Source organism: Rana temporaria, chromosome 2, assembly GCF_905171775.1.
Source record: "Rana temporaria chromosome 2, aRanTem1.1, whole genome shotgun sequence".
NCBI classification, from domain to species: Eukaryota; Metazoa; Chordata; class Amphibia; order Anura; family Ranidae; genus Rana; species Rana temporaria.
Genome location: NC_053490.1, coordinates 405948499 through 405967970, shown reverse-complemented (window position 1 = coordinate 405967970; position 19472 = coordinate 405948499). Strand labels below are relative to the sequence as shown.

The window sequence follows — 19472 nt, the reverse complement described above, 5'->3', positions numbered from 1 at the left end:
CCTGTGACCCGTATTCAGCTGACAGCGGGCTAAAGTCCACTGTTGGCTGAAGCCCAGACTCTGGAGAGATCCCGACGTTAATGTCAGGATCCACCCAGATGCCTGACTTTCATTGCACCACTGAGAGCCTGAGCCGGCTGCTCTTGCCCCCTCCACAGCTCAGCAGTCCAGTGAGCACTGGAGGCGCAGAGCAGAGAGACAGTGACTGAAGTCACCAGCCCTCTATTCATTGAAAATTCACTGAAAACCGAGAACTGAGCGATCAGTGGTCTTTAAAAGCTCAGTTCTCAATTTAGATGTGGAGGGGGACAGGTGAGTATGAATGTTTGTTTGTTTTGTTTTTTTACTTCCCTTTTCAAGGTATACATGAAGTTGAAAATTGCATATATCTATTCTTATATGAATATAATGTTTGGTGAATTCTTCCAGAACTAATAATCCATTCAAATGTAAATGCTCGTACGGTTTTTAGTATAAAATGACAAAGCCATGAGTTTCAAGGTAAACATCTGTTATTTGAGTAAACATTGCATATGTTGCACGTAGGCACGCAGCCTTCCAATCTAACTCCATGTGATGAGAATCATGAACTATGTCAGATTAAATTTGTTCACTTTAAACTCCATCGTTAATTATGATGTGCAATAATTCTGCAATTTGCATGCAGAAATGCCCCATCTGCTTTGCATTAAGGTCCATTGGACTCGGTTGATTGAAAATCATTCAGCCTTACTTTGTTGAGTGTAATTGTCAACATATGGATTCAAAGAGCACAAAAAAAAGTAACAAGTGCAAGTGTATTTCGGCAGAAACAGGAGTGGCCAGCTCCACCAGATGTGCGCCATTCATTTTATATTATTCTTTAGTGATTTTGCACCAAATTTAAAGTGAGCATGAATAGCAAAACATCATATACTACATTACCTGCAATAAAAGCAGATGTACAGATATATTCATACCCCTTGAAAATGTCCACATTTTGTCATGTTACAACCAAAAACATAAGTGTATTTTCTTGGGATTTTATGTGATAGATCAATAGATCAATAAATATCTGAAAAGTGTGGTATGCATTTGTATTCAGAGCCCCCCCCCCCCCCCCCGATACTTTGTAGAACCACCTTTCTCTGCAATTACAGCTGCAAATCTTTTTGGGGATGTCTCTACCAGCTTTGCACATCTAGAGAGTGACATGTTTGTCCATTCTTCTTTGCAAAATAGCTCAAGCTCTGATAAATTGGATGGAGAGCGTCTGTAAACAGCAATTTTAAATCTTGCCACAGATTCTCGATTGGATTTAGGTCTGGAGTTTGACTGGGCGATTCTAACACATGAAAATGCTTTGATCTAAACCATTCCACTGGCTGTATGTTTAGGGTCGTTGTCTGGCTGGAAGGGGAACCTCAGCCGAAGTCTTAAGTCTTTTGCAGACTCTAAGGCCCTGTACACACGATCAGTCCAAACTGAAGAAAACGGACTGAAGTTCAGTTTCATCGGTCCAAACCGACCATGTGTAGGCCCCATCGGTCTGTTGTCCTTCGGTCCCAAAAACACGGTTTTTGAACTGATGGTGTGTAGGCACATCAGACCATCAGTCAGCTTCATCGGTTAACCGATGAAACTGAACTTCAGTCCGTTTTCATCAGTTTGGACTGATCGTGTGTACAGGGCCTAACAGGTTTTCTTCTAAGATTGTCCTGTGTTTGGCTCCATCCATCTTCCCATCAACTCTAAACAGATTCCCTCTCCCTGCTGAAGAAAAGCATGGTGTGTTCAGGGGGATGTGCAGTGTTAGATTTCCACCACACATAGTGTTTTGCTTTTAGGCCAAAAAGTTATATTTTGGTCTCATCTGACAAGAGCACCTTCTTCCACATGTTTTCTGTGTCCCTCACATGGCTTCTCGTAAACTGCAAATGGGACTTCTTATGGCTTTCTTTCAACAATGGCGTTCTTCTTGCCACTCTTCCATAAAGGCCAGATTTGTGGAGTGCACGACTAAAGCCCTGTACACACGATCAGTCCGTCCGATGAGAACGGACTGAAGGACCGTTTCATCGGTTAACCGATGAAGCTGACTGATGGTCTGATGTGCCTACACACCATCGTTAAAAAAACGATCGTGTCAGAACGCGCTGACGTAAAACACACGACGTGCTAAAAAAAACAAGTTCAATGCTTCCAAGCATGCGTCGACTTGATTCTGAGCATGCGCTGCCTTTTGACCGATGCTTTTGCATACTAACGATCGGTTTTGACCCATCGGTTAGGCGTCCATCGGTCAAATTTTAAAGCAAGTTCTCATTTTTTTTGACCGAAGGATAACTGACCGATGGGGCCCACACATGATCGGTTTGGACCGATGAAACGGTCCTTCAGTCCGTTTTCATCGGTTTTGACTGATCGTGTGTACGCGGCCTAATAGTTGTCCTGTGGACAGATTCTGCCACCTGAGCTGTGGATCTCTGCAGCTCCTCCAGAGTTACCATGGTCCTCTTGGCTGCTTCTCTGATTAATGTTCTCCTTGCCTGGCCTGTCAGTTTAGGTGGATGGCCAAGTCTTGGTAGGTTTGCAGTTGTGCCATACCCTTTCCATTTTTGGACAATGGATTGAACCTGTGAGGTGTTCAAAGCTTGGGAAATTTTTGTATAACCTAACCCTGCTTTAAATTAGACCCGGTTCGCATTCTCAAACCCACACTATTTTGAAGCCTCTGGCTCTAATCAGGTGAAAAAATGGGTCTATTCGAGCACATCATCCACTGAATGAAGGATCATTCAGCTTGAGAATAGTCCAAATTATCTAGGTAAACTAAAGAGTAACCCAGATTGGTTGCTATAGGTTTCCACACTTTGTCCATTGCATTTGTCTTATTTTATCAGCCTTTAGAACTTACTTAGAAAAGAGTAAACCAATCCACACAGATTAGGATTCTGCCTAAATCAGGGCAGTTCAAAAATGACAAATATTGCCTGCTTGACCATGTCCTATTTTGTTAGAACTTATTTTTATTTTTTTTAAATATTGGTCCTCTACGTATTTGCTGGCTTTCACAGACTGTGAACAAAAAACAATTTACATATAAGAAAAAGACTCTCCCCCCTTCAAATTATCTTTTTATTTAAACAAAGGTAATACATTTTGAGACTACACTGCAATGTTCATCTTTTCTTCTCCAACTGAAAATAATAAATCTGACAAAGAGTAAAGTTGGAAACAGGGACTCAAGAGAATCTCTGTAATACCTTGTACACACGACCGTTTTTTCCGTCGGACTAAACTCCGAAGGCTTTTCTGACGGAATTCTGCTCAAGCTGTCTTGCATACACACGGTCACGCTAAATTCCGACCGTCAAGAATATGGTGACATAAAACATTACGACGAGCCGAGAAAATTAAGTTCTATGCTTTTGAACATGCGTCAAATTGTTTCCCAGAGCATGCGTGCTGTTTATTCCGTCAGAAAAGCATGCAGACGATCGGAATTTCCGCTCAAATTTTTTTTTCGACGGAAATGTTGAGAACATGTTCTCTATCTAATTCCGTCAGAATTTCCGACGGGAAAAAGTCTAATGGGGGATATACACGGACGGAATATCCGTTGAAAAGCTCCCGTCTGACTTTTTCCGTCGGAAATTCCGCTCGTCTGTACAAGGCATGAAAATACTGGAGTGTGGGATTCTGGAAGACTTCCTAAATAATTCTTAAGAAAAATTACAGCTAAAGTTAGCAAACTGCGAGTGTAGCTGGTTTTTAAATATTCACTTTTCAGTATGGCCAGTTCTTCCTAAATTGTAATTCACAATGATCTCCCAATAAATGTTATAGCAAGATAAATACAAAAGTATCATAAAGATAAGCAACCACAGAAGAATGCAGAAAAAAACATAAATGCTAGGCAGAAATGGGAACCTGAGCTAGCCAGGTGGGTCATGTCAGGCAGACTATTTGTTGTGTCTAATCTTTTAATTGCGTAGTTTTAACATTGTTGCCCTAAAACACAGTAGCTCAGGCAGGAAAAGGAAACGCGCTCTAAAGAAATATTTAGAATTTAATCATAGAACAGGAACAGGATACATCTACTTTAAGAGTTATCCAAACTCTACTACAACAATTATAAAATAATCTATAACAAAACACACTCTATACAAAAGTAAAAATGCTTCTGTTCATGAAATGAGGCTTACTACTTTTATATTCTAAAAAACAAAGATATTTATAAATCTATCATATGCTTATTAATTGCTTAATTTTGGAATGCTGGAACATGCAATTCTATTAAAGGTAACAAAGGATGCAGGTCCTGTTCTTTTTTTTTTATGCCTTCTATTTGCATAGGACATGATTGAAGTTTCACTCCTGCTTAGGATATTGGTTATTTTGTCTTTATATTTTATATTTATGGTTTTAAAAATATGTATATTTTTTCTCTTGAGTTCTTTGTATCCACTGCAGTGTAGGTGCATCCATAAAGGGTGCAGGAGCCCCACCCCTCTCTCCTGCACCTGTCTATCACAAATAGATAGATTCATGCATTGCATGAATCTATCTATTGTTGCAGCTGCTGCCCCCTATTCAGGTGCTCGGCCCCTTGTCTGGTGTTGGCCATCTGAATTACAGCTGTGTTTTTTTTTTTTGGAAGCGCCTGATTAGAGCGTCCTGATTACAGCTATAGGCTCTAATAGGCTTCCAAATTGTTGAACAGCGGGCACAATGCTGTGCCTTCACTGTTTACACTGTGTTGTGTTAGGGAACCGAATAAATCGTTTCACTAACACTGACCCGCCTCTTAGCCAATCAGGTGCTCGGGTCTGGTTACCCTGTCCCCTGATTGGTTGAATACATGGAGGACTCGGAGCGTGGAGGACAGCGCAGAGACAGGTAAGTGACGGGCGGGGGGGCACACTGGCAGCATTTGATGGGGCACAGTAGCGGCAATTTATGGGGCACAGTAGCAGCAATTGATGGGGCACGCTGGTAGCAATTGATGGGGCACACTGGCAGCAATTGATGGGCACACTGGCAGCAATTGATGGGCCTGGCAGCATATGGGGCACACTGGCAGCAATTGTTGGGCACAGTGGCGGCAATTGATGGGCACATTGGCAGCAATTGATGGGTACAGTAGCTGAGTTTAATGGCACAGTGGCGGCGGCAATTTATGGGTACAGTGGCTGCGTTTGAAGGGCACAGTGGCTGCGCTTGATGGGCACAGTGGCTGAGCTTTATGGGGGTTTTTTTCTTCAGTTTGTTTGCGCCCCCCGAAAAAAATTTGAGCACCAGACGCCACTTATCCACTGGCCCCGCTACACATTTTTTTTGTAGGAAACTAGATAGATAATAGAAAATAGATGGATACAGTTAAACATGTTCTTTAAATATATTACTGTTACATTGTTTTTTTTTATTCTTAGACCATTTGCAATTGCAGTAAAGTCCAATGTTTACTTAAAGTAGTAAAAATAATTTCCGATTCATCTTGCTAGGAGCTATTAATAAAGATTGAGCAAAATATTATTAAATCAACAGTATATTTCATTTTTGTACATGCTCTAGAACAGCCTCTGGGATGCCATCAAAGCTCTTTCTGGACTGAAGCTGGTTTTAAAAACATCAGTGTTGCCTGATTTTACTGTGCGCTGGCATAAAAAGTGATACACCAGAAGTATTGATTATTTTCTACTTAAACCTTAACTCCAAGCAGAATATGAAAACCCACACTTGAAATACACATATGCGAACTGTCTTATCAAAGCATTGTGACTCTGTCAAGCCAATATTGTGATTCATACAATTCTAGCAGACAGAACAGCAAGGAGGATTATATTAGTTTTAGTGTAGCACAAGGTGCATACTGATAGGAGGAGAGCCCAAAGAAGCAAAGAGATGAGCTCATTCATCTATTGCTCTTCCTTCCCCTGTCCAATCACAGCCTAGGTGGATACCCATAAGTGTGACTGTACTACAACAGAGGAAATCAGGTCTCTTATGGCCTGTACACACGATCCAACAATCAGATGACAGAACGTCCGACTTTTTTTGCTTAACCACTTACCCCCGGACCATATTGCTGGTCAAAGACCAGAGCACTTTTTGCGATTCTGCACTGTGTCACTTTAACTGACAATTGCGCAGTCGTGCGACGTGGCTCCCAAACAGAATTGGCGTCCTTTTTTCCCCACAAATAGAGCTTTCTTTTGGTGGTATTTGATCACCTCTGCGGTTTTTAGTTTTTGCGCTATAAACAAAAATAGAGCGACAATTTTGAAAAATAAAAATATTTTTTACTTTTTGCTATAATAAAGTTCCCCCAAAAATATATAAAAAAAAATTTTTTTCCTCAGTTTAGGCCGATACGTATTCTTCTACATATTTTAAAAAAAAAATCGCAATAAGCGTTTATTGATTGGTTTGCGCAAAAGTTATAGTGTTTACAAAATAGGGGGTATTTTTATGGCATTTTTATTAATATTACTTTTTACTAGTAATGGTGGCGAGCAGCGATTTTTTTTCGGTACTGCGACATTATGGTGGACACTTCAGACACTTTTGACACATTTTTGGGACCATTGGCATTTTTATAGCGATCAGTGCTATAAAAATGCATTGGATTACTATAAAAATGCCACTGGCAGTGAAGGGGTTAACACTAGGGGGCAGGGAAGGGGTTAAGTATGTTCCCTGGGTGTGTTCTAACTGTAGGGGGGGTGGCCTCACTAGGGAAATGACTGATCTTCTGTTCATACATTGTATGAACAGAAGATCAGCATTTCTCTCCCTGACAGGACCGGGAGCTGTGTGTTTACACACACATCTCCCGGTCCTCGCCCTGTAACGAGTGATCGCGTGTGCCCGGCGGCGATCGCGCTCACCGGGCACACGCACGGGAGTCGGGGAGAGTTATTGTACGGGCTCTCGCGCTGGGGAGCCGACCTGCCGCCATCGGCAACTAGTTAATAGTCGCAAGTAGAAATTGAATAGGTTTCTAAAGTCACGAAAATTTCATGTGATTTCATGTGTTTTAATGTATTTGTATTGTATTTTCGAACGACAACTGTACTGACTAAACAAAAATAGTATGATCTGGTATCGTACCAGGAAAATTTTCGTGCTTGTCCAATCAAATAATATCGGATAAATTGTCGTGATCGTCTCTCGAAAGCTCTGTACTAACGATCCGATTATCGTACAAATCTTCCTCATACCACAGTTTTTGTACGATATTCAGATCGTGTGCATATCTGTATATCTCAGGACTAGATAGACACGCATACAAAATACTTTGGGGGGTAAAGCAGCATTCATATATTTTTTTTTATGTGTATTTTGTATGTGTATTGTTTATTTAGCTGTTTGCCTGGAGCTCAGCTGTAATACAGTACAGTCCGAAGGACCGTTCTTATCGGTTAACCGATGAAGCTGACTGGTGGTCTGATGTGCCTACACACCATCGGTTAAAAAAACGATCGAGTCCAACGCGGTGACGTAAAACACAACGACATGCAGAGAAAAATGAAGTTCAATGCTTCCAAGCATGCGTCGACTTGATTCTGAGCATGCGTGGGTTTTTAACCGATGCTTTAGCATACTAACCATCGGTTTTGACCTATCGGTTAGGCGTCCATCGGTTGAATTTTAAAGCAAGTTCTAAATTTTTGGACCGAAGGATAACTGACCGATGGGGTCCACACACGGTCGGTTTGGACTGATGAAAAGGTCCTTCAGTCCGTTTCCATCGGTTTTGACCGACTGTGTGTACGCGGCCTAGTGTGTACAAGGTTTTAGACAGGAATTCCAATTTAACTACCTAAAAATATGTTTTGAATCAACTTACAATATTTAAATAGTATAGAGCTAAAAGAAAATGAATGTAGGTTTATTCTCATTTAAATATCAATTCACCTTTATTGGTGGTCCTGCAAAATGAATTGGATCTACTCTGGAATGCTTCCTTTAGCTTTACAAATTCATCAGTGATGGGACGTGTCAGCATGCTTCTGCTAAAGCAATATACATTGCCAGATGTGGGAGATATCATTAGTACTATTAAGTTAAGCATTTCCTTTAATTCATCATGTAATGAAAGGGTGTGATGTACACATGGCTTTCCTGGTTTGAACGATGTGCCCTATTCCGAATAATGACTAGTTACAAGTCACCTAAAGGTAATGTTCATTCACAGAATTGGACATGCTTGACTTTAATAATGTATCTTTTATATTGTCCAACTAGTCTTTAGTATCACTTTCTACAGATAATGAAAGGGTAATAAAGAGAGCACAATTAGCCTCTTATCCTCCAGGTAAAAGGCATCTGGGTTTTAAGAGCCTGTCATTGAGTGCAGAGATCCTGCTGTGAGTAGATGAACAATGAACTAATGTCAGATTATTCACTGAACATTTGCTGGGAAGCTAGTAGTAACATAATGACTGTTATCTCCGGATTTGTCAATACCATTAACGCAATGATTTTCGAACTCTCTTTTACTCACGCTAGCCATACATGGCCAAATCTTTCATCAATAAGACAAGAGATCAGATAGTTACGGAGCAACCCTGGCAGATAAGACCGATCCCTTTTAACAAGTAAATTCAATTTTTTATACTATTTTAGGGTGCAATGATACATTTCCTGTATACTGGAAAAAAATGCCCATACGACACAAAGCATGCTCTGTTCAAGTAATTGGTCACCAAAAACCCCAGATGCCTGCCTGTGTACTCCACTTTCTGTTAGAATGCCCCAAGGCTTAAAAGAGAAGTATGGCCAAAGCTACTTTTGGTCACACTACTCTTCTAGATCTACTTTTGCATCCCTCTGGCCCAGAATCAGGAAACAGCAGGCTAAGCATATTATTGGGATACACCTGGATTCCTGAATGACAGCTGGTTCAGCCTCTCAGTGCACCACTGAGAGCCTGATTCAGCTTCTCTGGCCCCCTCTCCAGCCACTGCTCTCCACTCACTGAAGACCGATAACTGAGCAATCAGCGGTCATGTGATCGCTCAATTCTTGGGCTTAGAGCCAGCATTAGACTACTGCAGCTGATGCTGCAGCATGGAAGTATGTGTGTGTGCTTTTTTTTATAATCCCACACTTTCTTTCAAGGAACTGTATTAGGCAAACAGCAACCAACTTTTGTATTCACTCCCTCTCTCATATCACTTTGCTCAATGAGGTCATCAATCAACAGTGATGAACCAATAGAGCAGAGAGGTGAACAGAACTCATGACTACAGGGATTGATCACAACTTAAATAGTAAGACAACACCAAGAGGCCAAGAACCTGAATCTCAAAGCCCTATACGAAGGCAAGGGACTTGAAAACCTAAAAAGCTGAGCCAATGTTAACATGCCTGTTAAAAGAAAAGTATGGGTATCTATTTCAATGTAGAATCATACTTACCTAGGTGGAGGCAGCATTGGTCTGATGCTGCATCTGTCCCATGTCAGCTCTAAGTCTGAGGACCGAGTGATCAAACAGAACCGATCACTCGATTCTCAGAGCTCCTTGAGCCGAGAGCTAGTGACTATCAGTCACCGTTGTCAGCCCCCCCCCCACTCACTGGCCTATGGAGGGGGGGAGTGGCCGGTTCAAGCTCTCAGCGGCTGAGAGGCTAAACCGGGTGTCGATATAGGCATTTGGGTGGATCACGACCATATGGTTGCGATCTTTCCTGAGCCTGGACTGGCTCTGTGACGTCAGCCCGCGGTCTGCTGAAAACAGATCACAGGAGTGCAGAACAAACTTTGGCTGTACTTCTCCTTAAAGTCTAATAAGAGGCAGCTTATAATAAATAACTTATAACTACAGACACATAAGTACATTATTAAATTTCATAAGCTATATATTAGAGCACAGCTAATAAGCTTTATAAAAAAAATCTGCTTTGGTAATTCCTAAAGCCTTGGTAATCATTTATGGTAGTGGTAATTGGACAGGTTGCCATAAGTGAATTAAGTAAAGGAAATGTAGTCTTTAACTGTTTGGTCCAGAAAACAATGTGACAAATATTCCTCAGTTTGCCATGATTATGACACCGTGACAGTCTGGCTTTCGGAAACCGACATTGACCAATATCCAGCCATTCATTTGCAATTAGGTGTCCATATCTTTTACATTAGACCAAGTAACTGTTCTGTTTTTATTTTGTCAGGACCACTGAATTGAATGTCTTTATGACTCAATACACTGCATTACTAAACTATATGGTAATATCTTCCCCATAAGGGAACAACTAACAAACCTGGAAACTTTTAACCTATTACAACATATGTCAATATTTTGGGACAGAGTTTCATGTGAACATTCTTACACTGGTACTATGATTTTAAATGCATTAATGTAGATCTTCAGAAACTCCTTTTGAAATGCTAAATTAATAATACGATAATAGCTACCATGCAGACGTATTTCTAAGAGTTGTGTGATGTTTGGCATGAATGACAGCTGTCATAAAACATATGCTATTAGTTATGACCAATTCTATATGCAATAATATCATTAAAATGGTTTCCAATGGATGACTCGTGATTTTAAACAGGCCATACATGGTGGGAACAGATTAGGTTTGTATGCGGCTTGTTATAATAGTTAATATATTCTGGTAAAATTTACCGAAAGGTACTGGCATTTCATAAAAAATTAGATTAAAGTATTACACATTTACAACAGAGCTTATTATGCGTTATACTCGTAGGTCATGTTCGAACTATTCTTCAGTGGATCTCTGCCTTCTAAACAGTAGAGTGTGCTTGAAACATCACAGACACAATAATTAATCTTTATGGTGACCACAAAGTGTTTTCAAAATTACAAGATCTATTTTAGGTGTGTCCAAGAAACAGAAACATGTGTGGCCACCTGCAATCACACAGTAAAGATAAGACGTCAACAGCTACTAGGGTAGCATGTTGTTGGTCAGTGGCTCCAGACTGCAGATGAGTAGTTAATAAGGTGATACGCAATGGATGCAGATAGTCTAGAAGGGATGAGTTGTGCTTAACCACCTGGAAGGTTTTACCCCCTTCATGAACAGGCTATTTTTTGCATTTTGGCACTGCGCTACTTTAACTGACAATTGAGCTTTTTTTTGGTACCTTTACACCCCCTTTAAGCAGGATTTTTGGTAAGTAATTACACACATTGGTATACATAAACAAAATGCACAGTATATGGCTTTTGGTACAGTAGTCTAGCTGCAAATTGTACAAGGCAATTATTAATATATGGTGTACAGCAAACTTTTCTTTGGCTCATTTGAAATGCCAAACGCTTCCTACCTTTATACAAGTTTTTAGGTACTTGGCATGTGTGTCCACATCCATTCGAACAGCACTTCTTTACCCCAGAGCATTCATTATCTGCATCACAACTTTCAACACAAGCCGCTGCAAATCCACTGGCTTTTTCTGGAGCCGGGCATTCACCTTGCTTCGCCGACACGATGGATTTGAGAAACTCACAGCTGGTTAAACATTCATAGTGCTTCTTGGGAAACAGCGGCTAAAACAAAGAGAAAGACATGTATTTTTATCTGTGATGCTACAGAGGAAATTAAAAAAATAATGAAGAGCTCAGTGAAGGTAAATGAGGCCACGTAGATGCATGCATTAAATAGGATCTGGCAGCAGAAAATACTGGCCAATCTTGGTCCGAAAAGGCATCATTGATTGTCCTGGGCCACTGTTTAGTTCCGGGGGATTCATGGAGCTCATAGTAAAAGCCGAACCTGTACAAAGTAAATAACCTAGGAATCAAAGAACAGCTGCTGCATTGGGGGGGATTGAAAAAAATGTTCACGCAGGTATGAACTGTTATGACAAATCTACTTTAGGGCAGTCATAACTTTCATATGATCATCTGTCAACAGATAATTCTCATCAAGATTTACATAAAGATGTATGACTTAGAAAAAAATGCTGCTCCCATTAAAAGGAAAGTATGAAGTATTGTCAGATGGCCTGTCTCTTCCCTATTCTATCAAAACTATTTTTTTTAATACACAGATTTGTAGATGGGTCTCTGTTCAGGTTCTAGTCTGTCTCATTGCCACCTAGGGAGTATACCGTTTTTCATGGGTTGGCTTGCACTTGCATTGTGGGAAAATACAGTAAAGTATAAGCATTGTGTAACACACATTGACAAAATAAAGCTACCAAGCTTTTTTCTTGTAGACATATAAGGGAACTGAAAACTATATACAGTACAATTTCTTTAAAGTGTAACTTACATGAGAAAAATATATATATAAGTGCTGCCATTACTGCCCTCCTATTGAAAATGCCAATGGCTTTGCTGTGCCTGGTCTCATAAGCCCTGTACACATGATAGGTTAGTCTGAAGAAAACGGTATGATGGACTTTTCCATCAGTTATCCGATGAAGCTGACTGATGATCAGTCGTGCCTACACACCATCAGTTAAAAAACCGATCGTTTCAGAACGCGGTGACGTAAAACACAACGACGTGCTGAAAAAAATGAAGTTCAATGCTTCCAAGCATGCGTCAACATGATTCTGAGCATGTGTGGATTTTTAACCGATGGACGTACCCACAGACGATCATTTTTTTCTATAGGTTTTTATCCATCAGATCATTTTAAAACAAGTTCCTATTTTTTTAACCTATGGATAAATAACCGATGGGGCCCACACACAATCGGTTTGGTCTGATGAAAACGGTCCATCAGACCGTTTTCATCAGACTAACCTATCGTGTGTACGCAGCATTAGTCACAGACACAAAACAAGAGTTCAGTAAATAAAAGTCTGAGAATAATCAGGAATCCCTATCTATATACCTATTTCTATTCAGTGATCAATCAACATAACAGCCAGGCAACTAACATTTCAGAATGGGAGGTCAGCAAAGGCAGACTATGTATTTTTCTCTTGAGAGTTTTTACTAAGGGGGAAACATAGATAAAAGATCTGGTTACCAATATAGTAAATAAATAAATAAACATCACAGTGAGCTTCTGTGCTTTATGGAGCTGCCACTTTATATATTTCTACTTTAGCTCTGCTCTGTAAATATGTTACTATGTTTTAAAGTAGATGTAAACCCACTCTCATCCTTTCTAAACTACTGCCATTGTGCTGATCTATAAGGATATAAATGCCTCCTGCATGTATCCTTACCTGTCCAATGTATCCCCTCTGTCTGTTATAAGAACTGAAATACTGCAGATTCTGTGGGTGGGTCTGTTGTCTGGAGCTCGGTGGGCGGAGTTCTGATGTCAGTAGACTCCCCGTCCACCTCTACACTCCCCTTGTCAACATGCATTTTCTCCTGTGTATTCCTTACACTAAATTCTGCTATGATCACTAACATCCAGTCAAAAGTAACCACATGACTTCAGAAAAGGAGTGGGGGTGGGAATTAAAAAATAATGCCTGTCTCAGTCTAGTGCATGAGATATGTAAATAACCTGTCATTCACAGCAAGGGGGAAGAACAGACAAAAGTTTTCTCCTGTTTGTCCGTTTATCTCACTGAAAAAAGAAAAGAGGATTGCTCAGAGCTGGATTAACTCGTTGTGGCAAGACTGGGCACAGATGATAGAAAATCGTATAGGAAATCGTATACTCTACATTGTGACAGCAAAAAAATAAATAGGGTTTACATCCACTTTAAGTAGCTGTTAGAGCCTGATGATGTCTATCTTGTATTCAGTGTATTTTCTGCTCTGCTGTGCCCTCCTTAGTAACAGAGTTGTCACAGTTCCATGGCAAACCAGAATACACATCTTACTACCCTATCAATGAAAGGTGTCTACAGTGGGAGAAGCATCTGCAAATAAAGCATTATCTGCAACAGACAACATGGAACAGAGATGCATCAGGCAAAAAAGGATAGATCCAATGGTAAGTGTGGCCTAGTGTTTCAGGAATGCTCCGCATACATACACATTATTGCAACTGACAATCCCCATCCGCTATTTAGATCTGCTTTAGCTTCCGATATTTCCCAATATTACCCAGTTTTCAATAAGAAAGATGGGGAAAATGATTATACATTGTAGAACTAACCTTAAAATACAGCTCCCCGAGCAACAAACGTATTTTGACTTACCAAAACCCTGGTCCTGATTGGGCATCTGAGAAACAAATAGAGTCCATTCCACACACTGACCCCAAGGCTTAGGATTAAATTGGGAGGAACATGGCAGCAGAGGCACCACAAATAAATAGGAATTTAGGACACAAAAGCATGATGCACAAAAAGACTGATAGCCAGATTCATAGAGAGTTATGCCAGCGTATCAGTAGTTACGCCAACGTAACTCGGAATCTGATCCGTCGTAAGTTTAAGTGTATGCTCAAACTGAGATACACTTAAACCTATCTAAGATACGACGGCCTGCGCCGCCGTATCTTAGGGTGCAATATTTACGCTGGCCACTAGGTGGTGCTTCCGTTGAGTTCGGCGTAGAATATGTAAATGACTAGATATGCCGATTCACGAACGTACGTGCGCCCGACGCAGTAAAGATACGCCGTTTCCGTAAGAGTTACGCCGCGTAAAGATAAATCTGCCCCCTAGCTGGTCTAGTCAATGTTAAGTATGGCCATCGTTTGAAAAATGTACGTCGTTTGCGTAAGTCATCCGTGAATGGGGCTGGACGTCATTTACGTTCACGTCGAAACCAATACATCCTTGCGGCGTACTTTGGAGCAATGCACACTGAGATATGTACACGGACGGCGCATGCGCCGTTCGTAAAAAACGTCAATCACGTTGGGTCTCCAATCATTTCCATAAAACACGCCCCCCATCCTCATTTGAATTAGGCGCTTTTACGCTGGCGTAAGTTAGGAAGCAAGTGCTTTGTGAATACAGTACTTGCCTCTCTGACTTAAGGCGGCGTAGCGTAAATACGATACGCTACGCCGCCTTAAAGATGTGGCGTCCTACCTGAATCTGGCTATTAATTTTTACTTTTCAGCTATACAACCAAAGGTGTTTTAGGGCTACACACGGATACATTTATCAATGTGACAAGCTGATTGGGAATATGGTGTAGCGATACCACCATAAGGGCCGCTGGATTTTAGCACAGGTTCTTTCCCACACAGTGCAGAGGCAGCAAAGCACACAGTAATGGTTTATTCAGTGCGGCTCAGAAATACGTCTTGGGGATGTCTTTTTTTGCAATTTATTGCTAAATAAAGCTTGTAACAGGGAAGGGGCAGCAGGGTTTGGGATACTCCATGCTTAACATAGCTTGAGAAATACACTTCTCAGTCAGCAGCAGTACAAAGACAAATGAAGACCATGCAGCAGTATGTAGTACAAGTAGTTAAAGACTTGGAAAGTCTATGGATGTACAGCTGAAGACCATGAAGCTGCAGATAGCAAAGAGGCTCTACTCACAAAGTCCTGATTCATAGTCAGTCCTTAGGCACAGCCCCAAAATAGACCCAGCATCCACATGAGTGCTTCAGGGGCAAGAAGTCCCCTGAAGCTCACAAATCCATTCCCACACTGGGGAAAGAAGAACCCCTCAGTGCTCCAGGCTATTTAACAGAGATCCAACTACCATCTGGGCCCAGGGATTGGCTAGGCCCTGCTAAATATTCAGACTGGATACTTAGATTCTCCCCCCTAAGCTCTAGAAGCTTCTCCTAGAGGCAGGGAAAAGGAATCAAAGCTTCTAGCCGGTGAAGATCTGAACAGACCAAATTAAACACTTATGCCGTGTACACACGATCGGTTCATCTGATGAAAACGGTCTGATAGACCGTTTTCATCAGACGAACCAATAGTGTGTGGGCCCCATCGTTTCTTTATCCATCGGTGAAAAAACTAGGAACTTAAAATGATCTGATGGTTAAAAACCGATAGAAAAAAACCTTCGTCTGTGGGCATGTCCATCGGTTAAAAATCCACGCATGCTCAGAATCAAGTCGACGCATGCTCGGAAGCATTGAACTTCATTTTTCTTAGCACGTCGTTGTGTTTTATGTCCCCGCATTCTGACTTGATCGTTTTTTTAACTGATGGTGTGTAGGCAAGACTGATGAAAGTCAGTTTCATCGGATATCTGATGAAAAAATCCATCAGACCGTTTTCATCGGATGAACCGATCGTGTGTACAGGGCATTATTGCTCCTGTGATTACAGTGGAAGCCAAAAACGAAATTTGCCTAGCAGCCTAACTAGGAGGGTGCTACTCTGGGCTTGTCTCTGGTTGCTGCGATTCAGTAGCGCGGCTCACAATGACAGCTTTAATCTGTCTTTAGCCGGCACTGGCGCTGATCCAACAACACTGCACGCAGCTGTCCCCTAGCAGCTGGCACGTCCACACAGTGATTGTGGACATGTGTCAGCATCATAAAGGTACAGTAAAGGAATGCTCAATATGCCTCTATTATACAACCTTTTTACAACCTATTCTTTGACATTCGGTGTTGTTTGCGACAGTATACCAATGCATCTAAAGTATTTTGAGCAGTTTTCTGTTGGGCTTTGTGAGGTCATACCTGTCTGGGGGTGGGAGGAGTTTGGTTCTCTTGTGTTTTTTTTTATTTTTCTGGCTTTTTGATTGGTTGATGGCTCTTTAAATTTTGCACATTGTAATCCCACATGTATCACATGCCTGATGAAGGGGCCCTGCGTGGCTCTGAAACGTTGCACTCTCTTTCTGTTTTGATCATGCAATAAATCATCCGCTTGGACGCTATTTTCGTTGTTCCATGGTGTGCTGGCAAATATCTTAACTGGGCTCATAGCAATCTCCATATATTTTGTAATAAGCAAGGACATTTTTTTTCGAAGTAAAGCCTTGATAAAGTCACAGTGTATGCCCAATAGGGGGACAATGATTTTACCTCTTTGACCTGACTACTTGTATCCACCTTCTAACATCTGCTGATCAGAGATTAATTCTGCACAGAAACAAGCCTTTATTCTTACAAACATTCTGAACAGCTAATCACCCAGAGATTAAGTCTATAATTATAGATGCTGTTAATAATTCTATTAAATAAATAAAACAAGATGAATGTAAGGTTTATCAGTTCTGTAATGATTTAAGTTAAAAGCAATGCTCATGTGGAAAGAAAAGGATAGCCGCCTGTGAATTGCAAATTTGCAGCTAGTTAATTAAAACTGTTTATTATCCCTTGGGGTCTAATTTGCCCCATGGCCTTCTCTTTCTTGCTCTTTTTTGCTTGAGCCGTAAGTGTTTTGCTCTTCATTACTAGTCTTTGATGTTCTAAATATAGGTTCAATCACTAATCAGCGAGAGGCTAACAGATTTACAGAGCATTGCGCTGTCTACAGCTGCACCGCAACTGTTAGCTGGAAAAAAGAAAATTGTAAAACTAGCTATGTCAAGTTGTTAACTGTCTGGAACCTTAGTCAAATGCACAATTAAGGGATCACTATTGCTAAAAATTCTTGAATTCTGAAAATTGTGGTTAAAGTGCATTTAAACACTAATAATGAACTTCTCTTCTTTGCTCCCCCTTGGTCTGTTAATATACAATTGAAAGCATTAAACTAGATGCGGTAAAGTATATGTAAACCTAACAATGAACTTCTCTTATTTTCTCCCTTTTGGTATGTTAAATATACAACCTAAAATCTTAAAATGTTTCATTATTTCTGTTCGATAAGTGCAACAGAAAAAAAAACAATTCTGTAAGCTTAAAGGGGTTGTAAAGGTTCATGTTTTTTCACCCTAATGCATCCTGTCATATTTACATATAACCAAGTTATCCAGCAATGTAACAATAAAGATGGCCATAGATGGATCAAAGATGGATTTGGCTGGTTAAACAGGAACAAGCTGAAGTTTTGATTCATCTATAGGAAGGCAAATTGTACTGAAGTCAATAAATTTTCAAAACAACCAGCCGATCAGTTTTTCTTCCCATACAATCCCTGCCGACGGCTATGGCTGCCAGCAGTGATCATTGTATTCTGATGGCGGGGAAACCGGAATACAATAGCACAGAGGAGGTATTCCACCATCAACACAGTCAAACAAGAGACTTTCTTACCTTCAACCTGTGGTTGAAGGAAAGAAAATTGCATAATATATGGCCAGCCTAATGGGCTGGAACAAGTATACCACAAAAAAAATGTACTTGAGAACTTGCAGCAACAGTTAAAAAAAGATTTAAATCATGGGAATAAAAGGTGACCCACATTAAAAGATTAAGAAAAATATCAATAAAGGCATGTGAAATTGAAATAAATAAATAATTAAAGTGAAATTTTAGACTATACCTAACTAATCTTAAAAAAGCTCCTTGCCCAGGCCTAACACCTATGCCAACTAACCTGTGTAAGAAAGATATATAAATGTACGTATTTCAGGCCTCTCTTGTCTGGTCAACCTAATCTCCCCTGTGTCTGCCAGCAGCAACTGCATGGGAGAGGAGGGGGTGCTGACAACAGATGGGCCATAGGAACCTATGGGTGACTTCACTGATACCAAGCATTTCCAGCCATTGTTGAGCACTCTTTTCTCTCCCCTGCAGCTGCAGCTTACTGACAAAGGGGAGATCACGTGACTGGATCTGAGAGGTGTAAAAATAGCAAATCTTTCTCACAGGTTAGTCAGCATAGGTGTTAGGGGGGGGGGAAGCATGTATCATTTTTAGCAGTAGTTGGGTATAGTCTGGAATTCTATTTTAATATAAGAATACTATATTTTTTTATTATTACACACAGTTCTGAGAATACAAATGTGCATGAACTGAAAACATGACATCTTATACCAATGAGTTGGTACAGCAAGAACCTCTCTATCTCCCATTACAACATTAGAGTATTAGAGACAATTCCAGATATAAAAAATTGGATGAAGGGTTGGTTGGATTTATAGAAAAAATGTATTTGTACTTTATAAGGCATGGAGAGTGTAAAGCTGTCTGGAGAAAATATACGCTTGTTTTCTGAAATGTTCAGGGAAACTGTAGAAAGAGATAATTTATTAACACCTTACTGTTTATGTGCCTACATTATAAAAACTCCAAGTTTCAGTCTCAAAAATATAGCCATGTTTTTCAGAAGAAAAAGCTATAAATATTTCGCCGTCACTTAACAACTGATCGAATCTCAAATGCGTGGGTGTATTTACTCTGCATTTTTATTTTATTTTTGTATCTGCTAGATGAAAATATTAAAGCAGAACTTCAGGCTACAGAACAATATTGATGGACGTCCACGGCATGTGTTGATGGACAAAAGTTCAAATCTGAATTTTCTGCCAAAGAGAAATGAGTCATTGGTTTACCTTTGTCCAGCCCCAAGCATTTTTTCTGCTCCACGTCCTTCAGCAGCCACTTCCGCAGCATGTGTGTCAGTGAGCAAACTTCATAATAAATATTCATGGCAAATCATCTACCACACAGTCTATAGCTTAGCCAAGTGGTGACTGCTGCAGAAGTTGGAGGAAGACGTGGGTAAAGGAAACCTGTGTTTAGAGAAATGTGTAGGCTGCTACTGTTGACCC

The 19472-nt window shown here is 40.5% G+C and overlaps 1 protein-coding gene across 1 annotated transcript in view; it reads right to left on the bottom strand.

The window, feature by feature from the left end:
• ANOS1 (anosmin 1) overlaps window positions 1–19472 on the bottom strand; it is a 232916-nt gene that overhangs the window by 84788 nt on the left and 128656 nt on the right. Inside the window, exon 4 of the mRNA XM_040338147.1 lies at window positions 11285–11507. Coding sequence (XP_040194081.1) covers window positions 11285–11507 — 223 coding nt within the window. The remainder of the gene's footprint in view (window positions 1–11284; window positions 11508–19472) is intronic.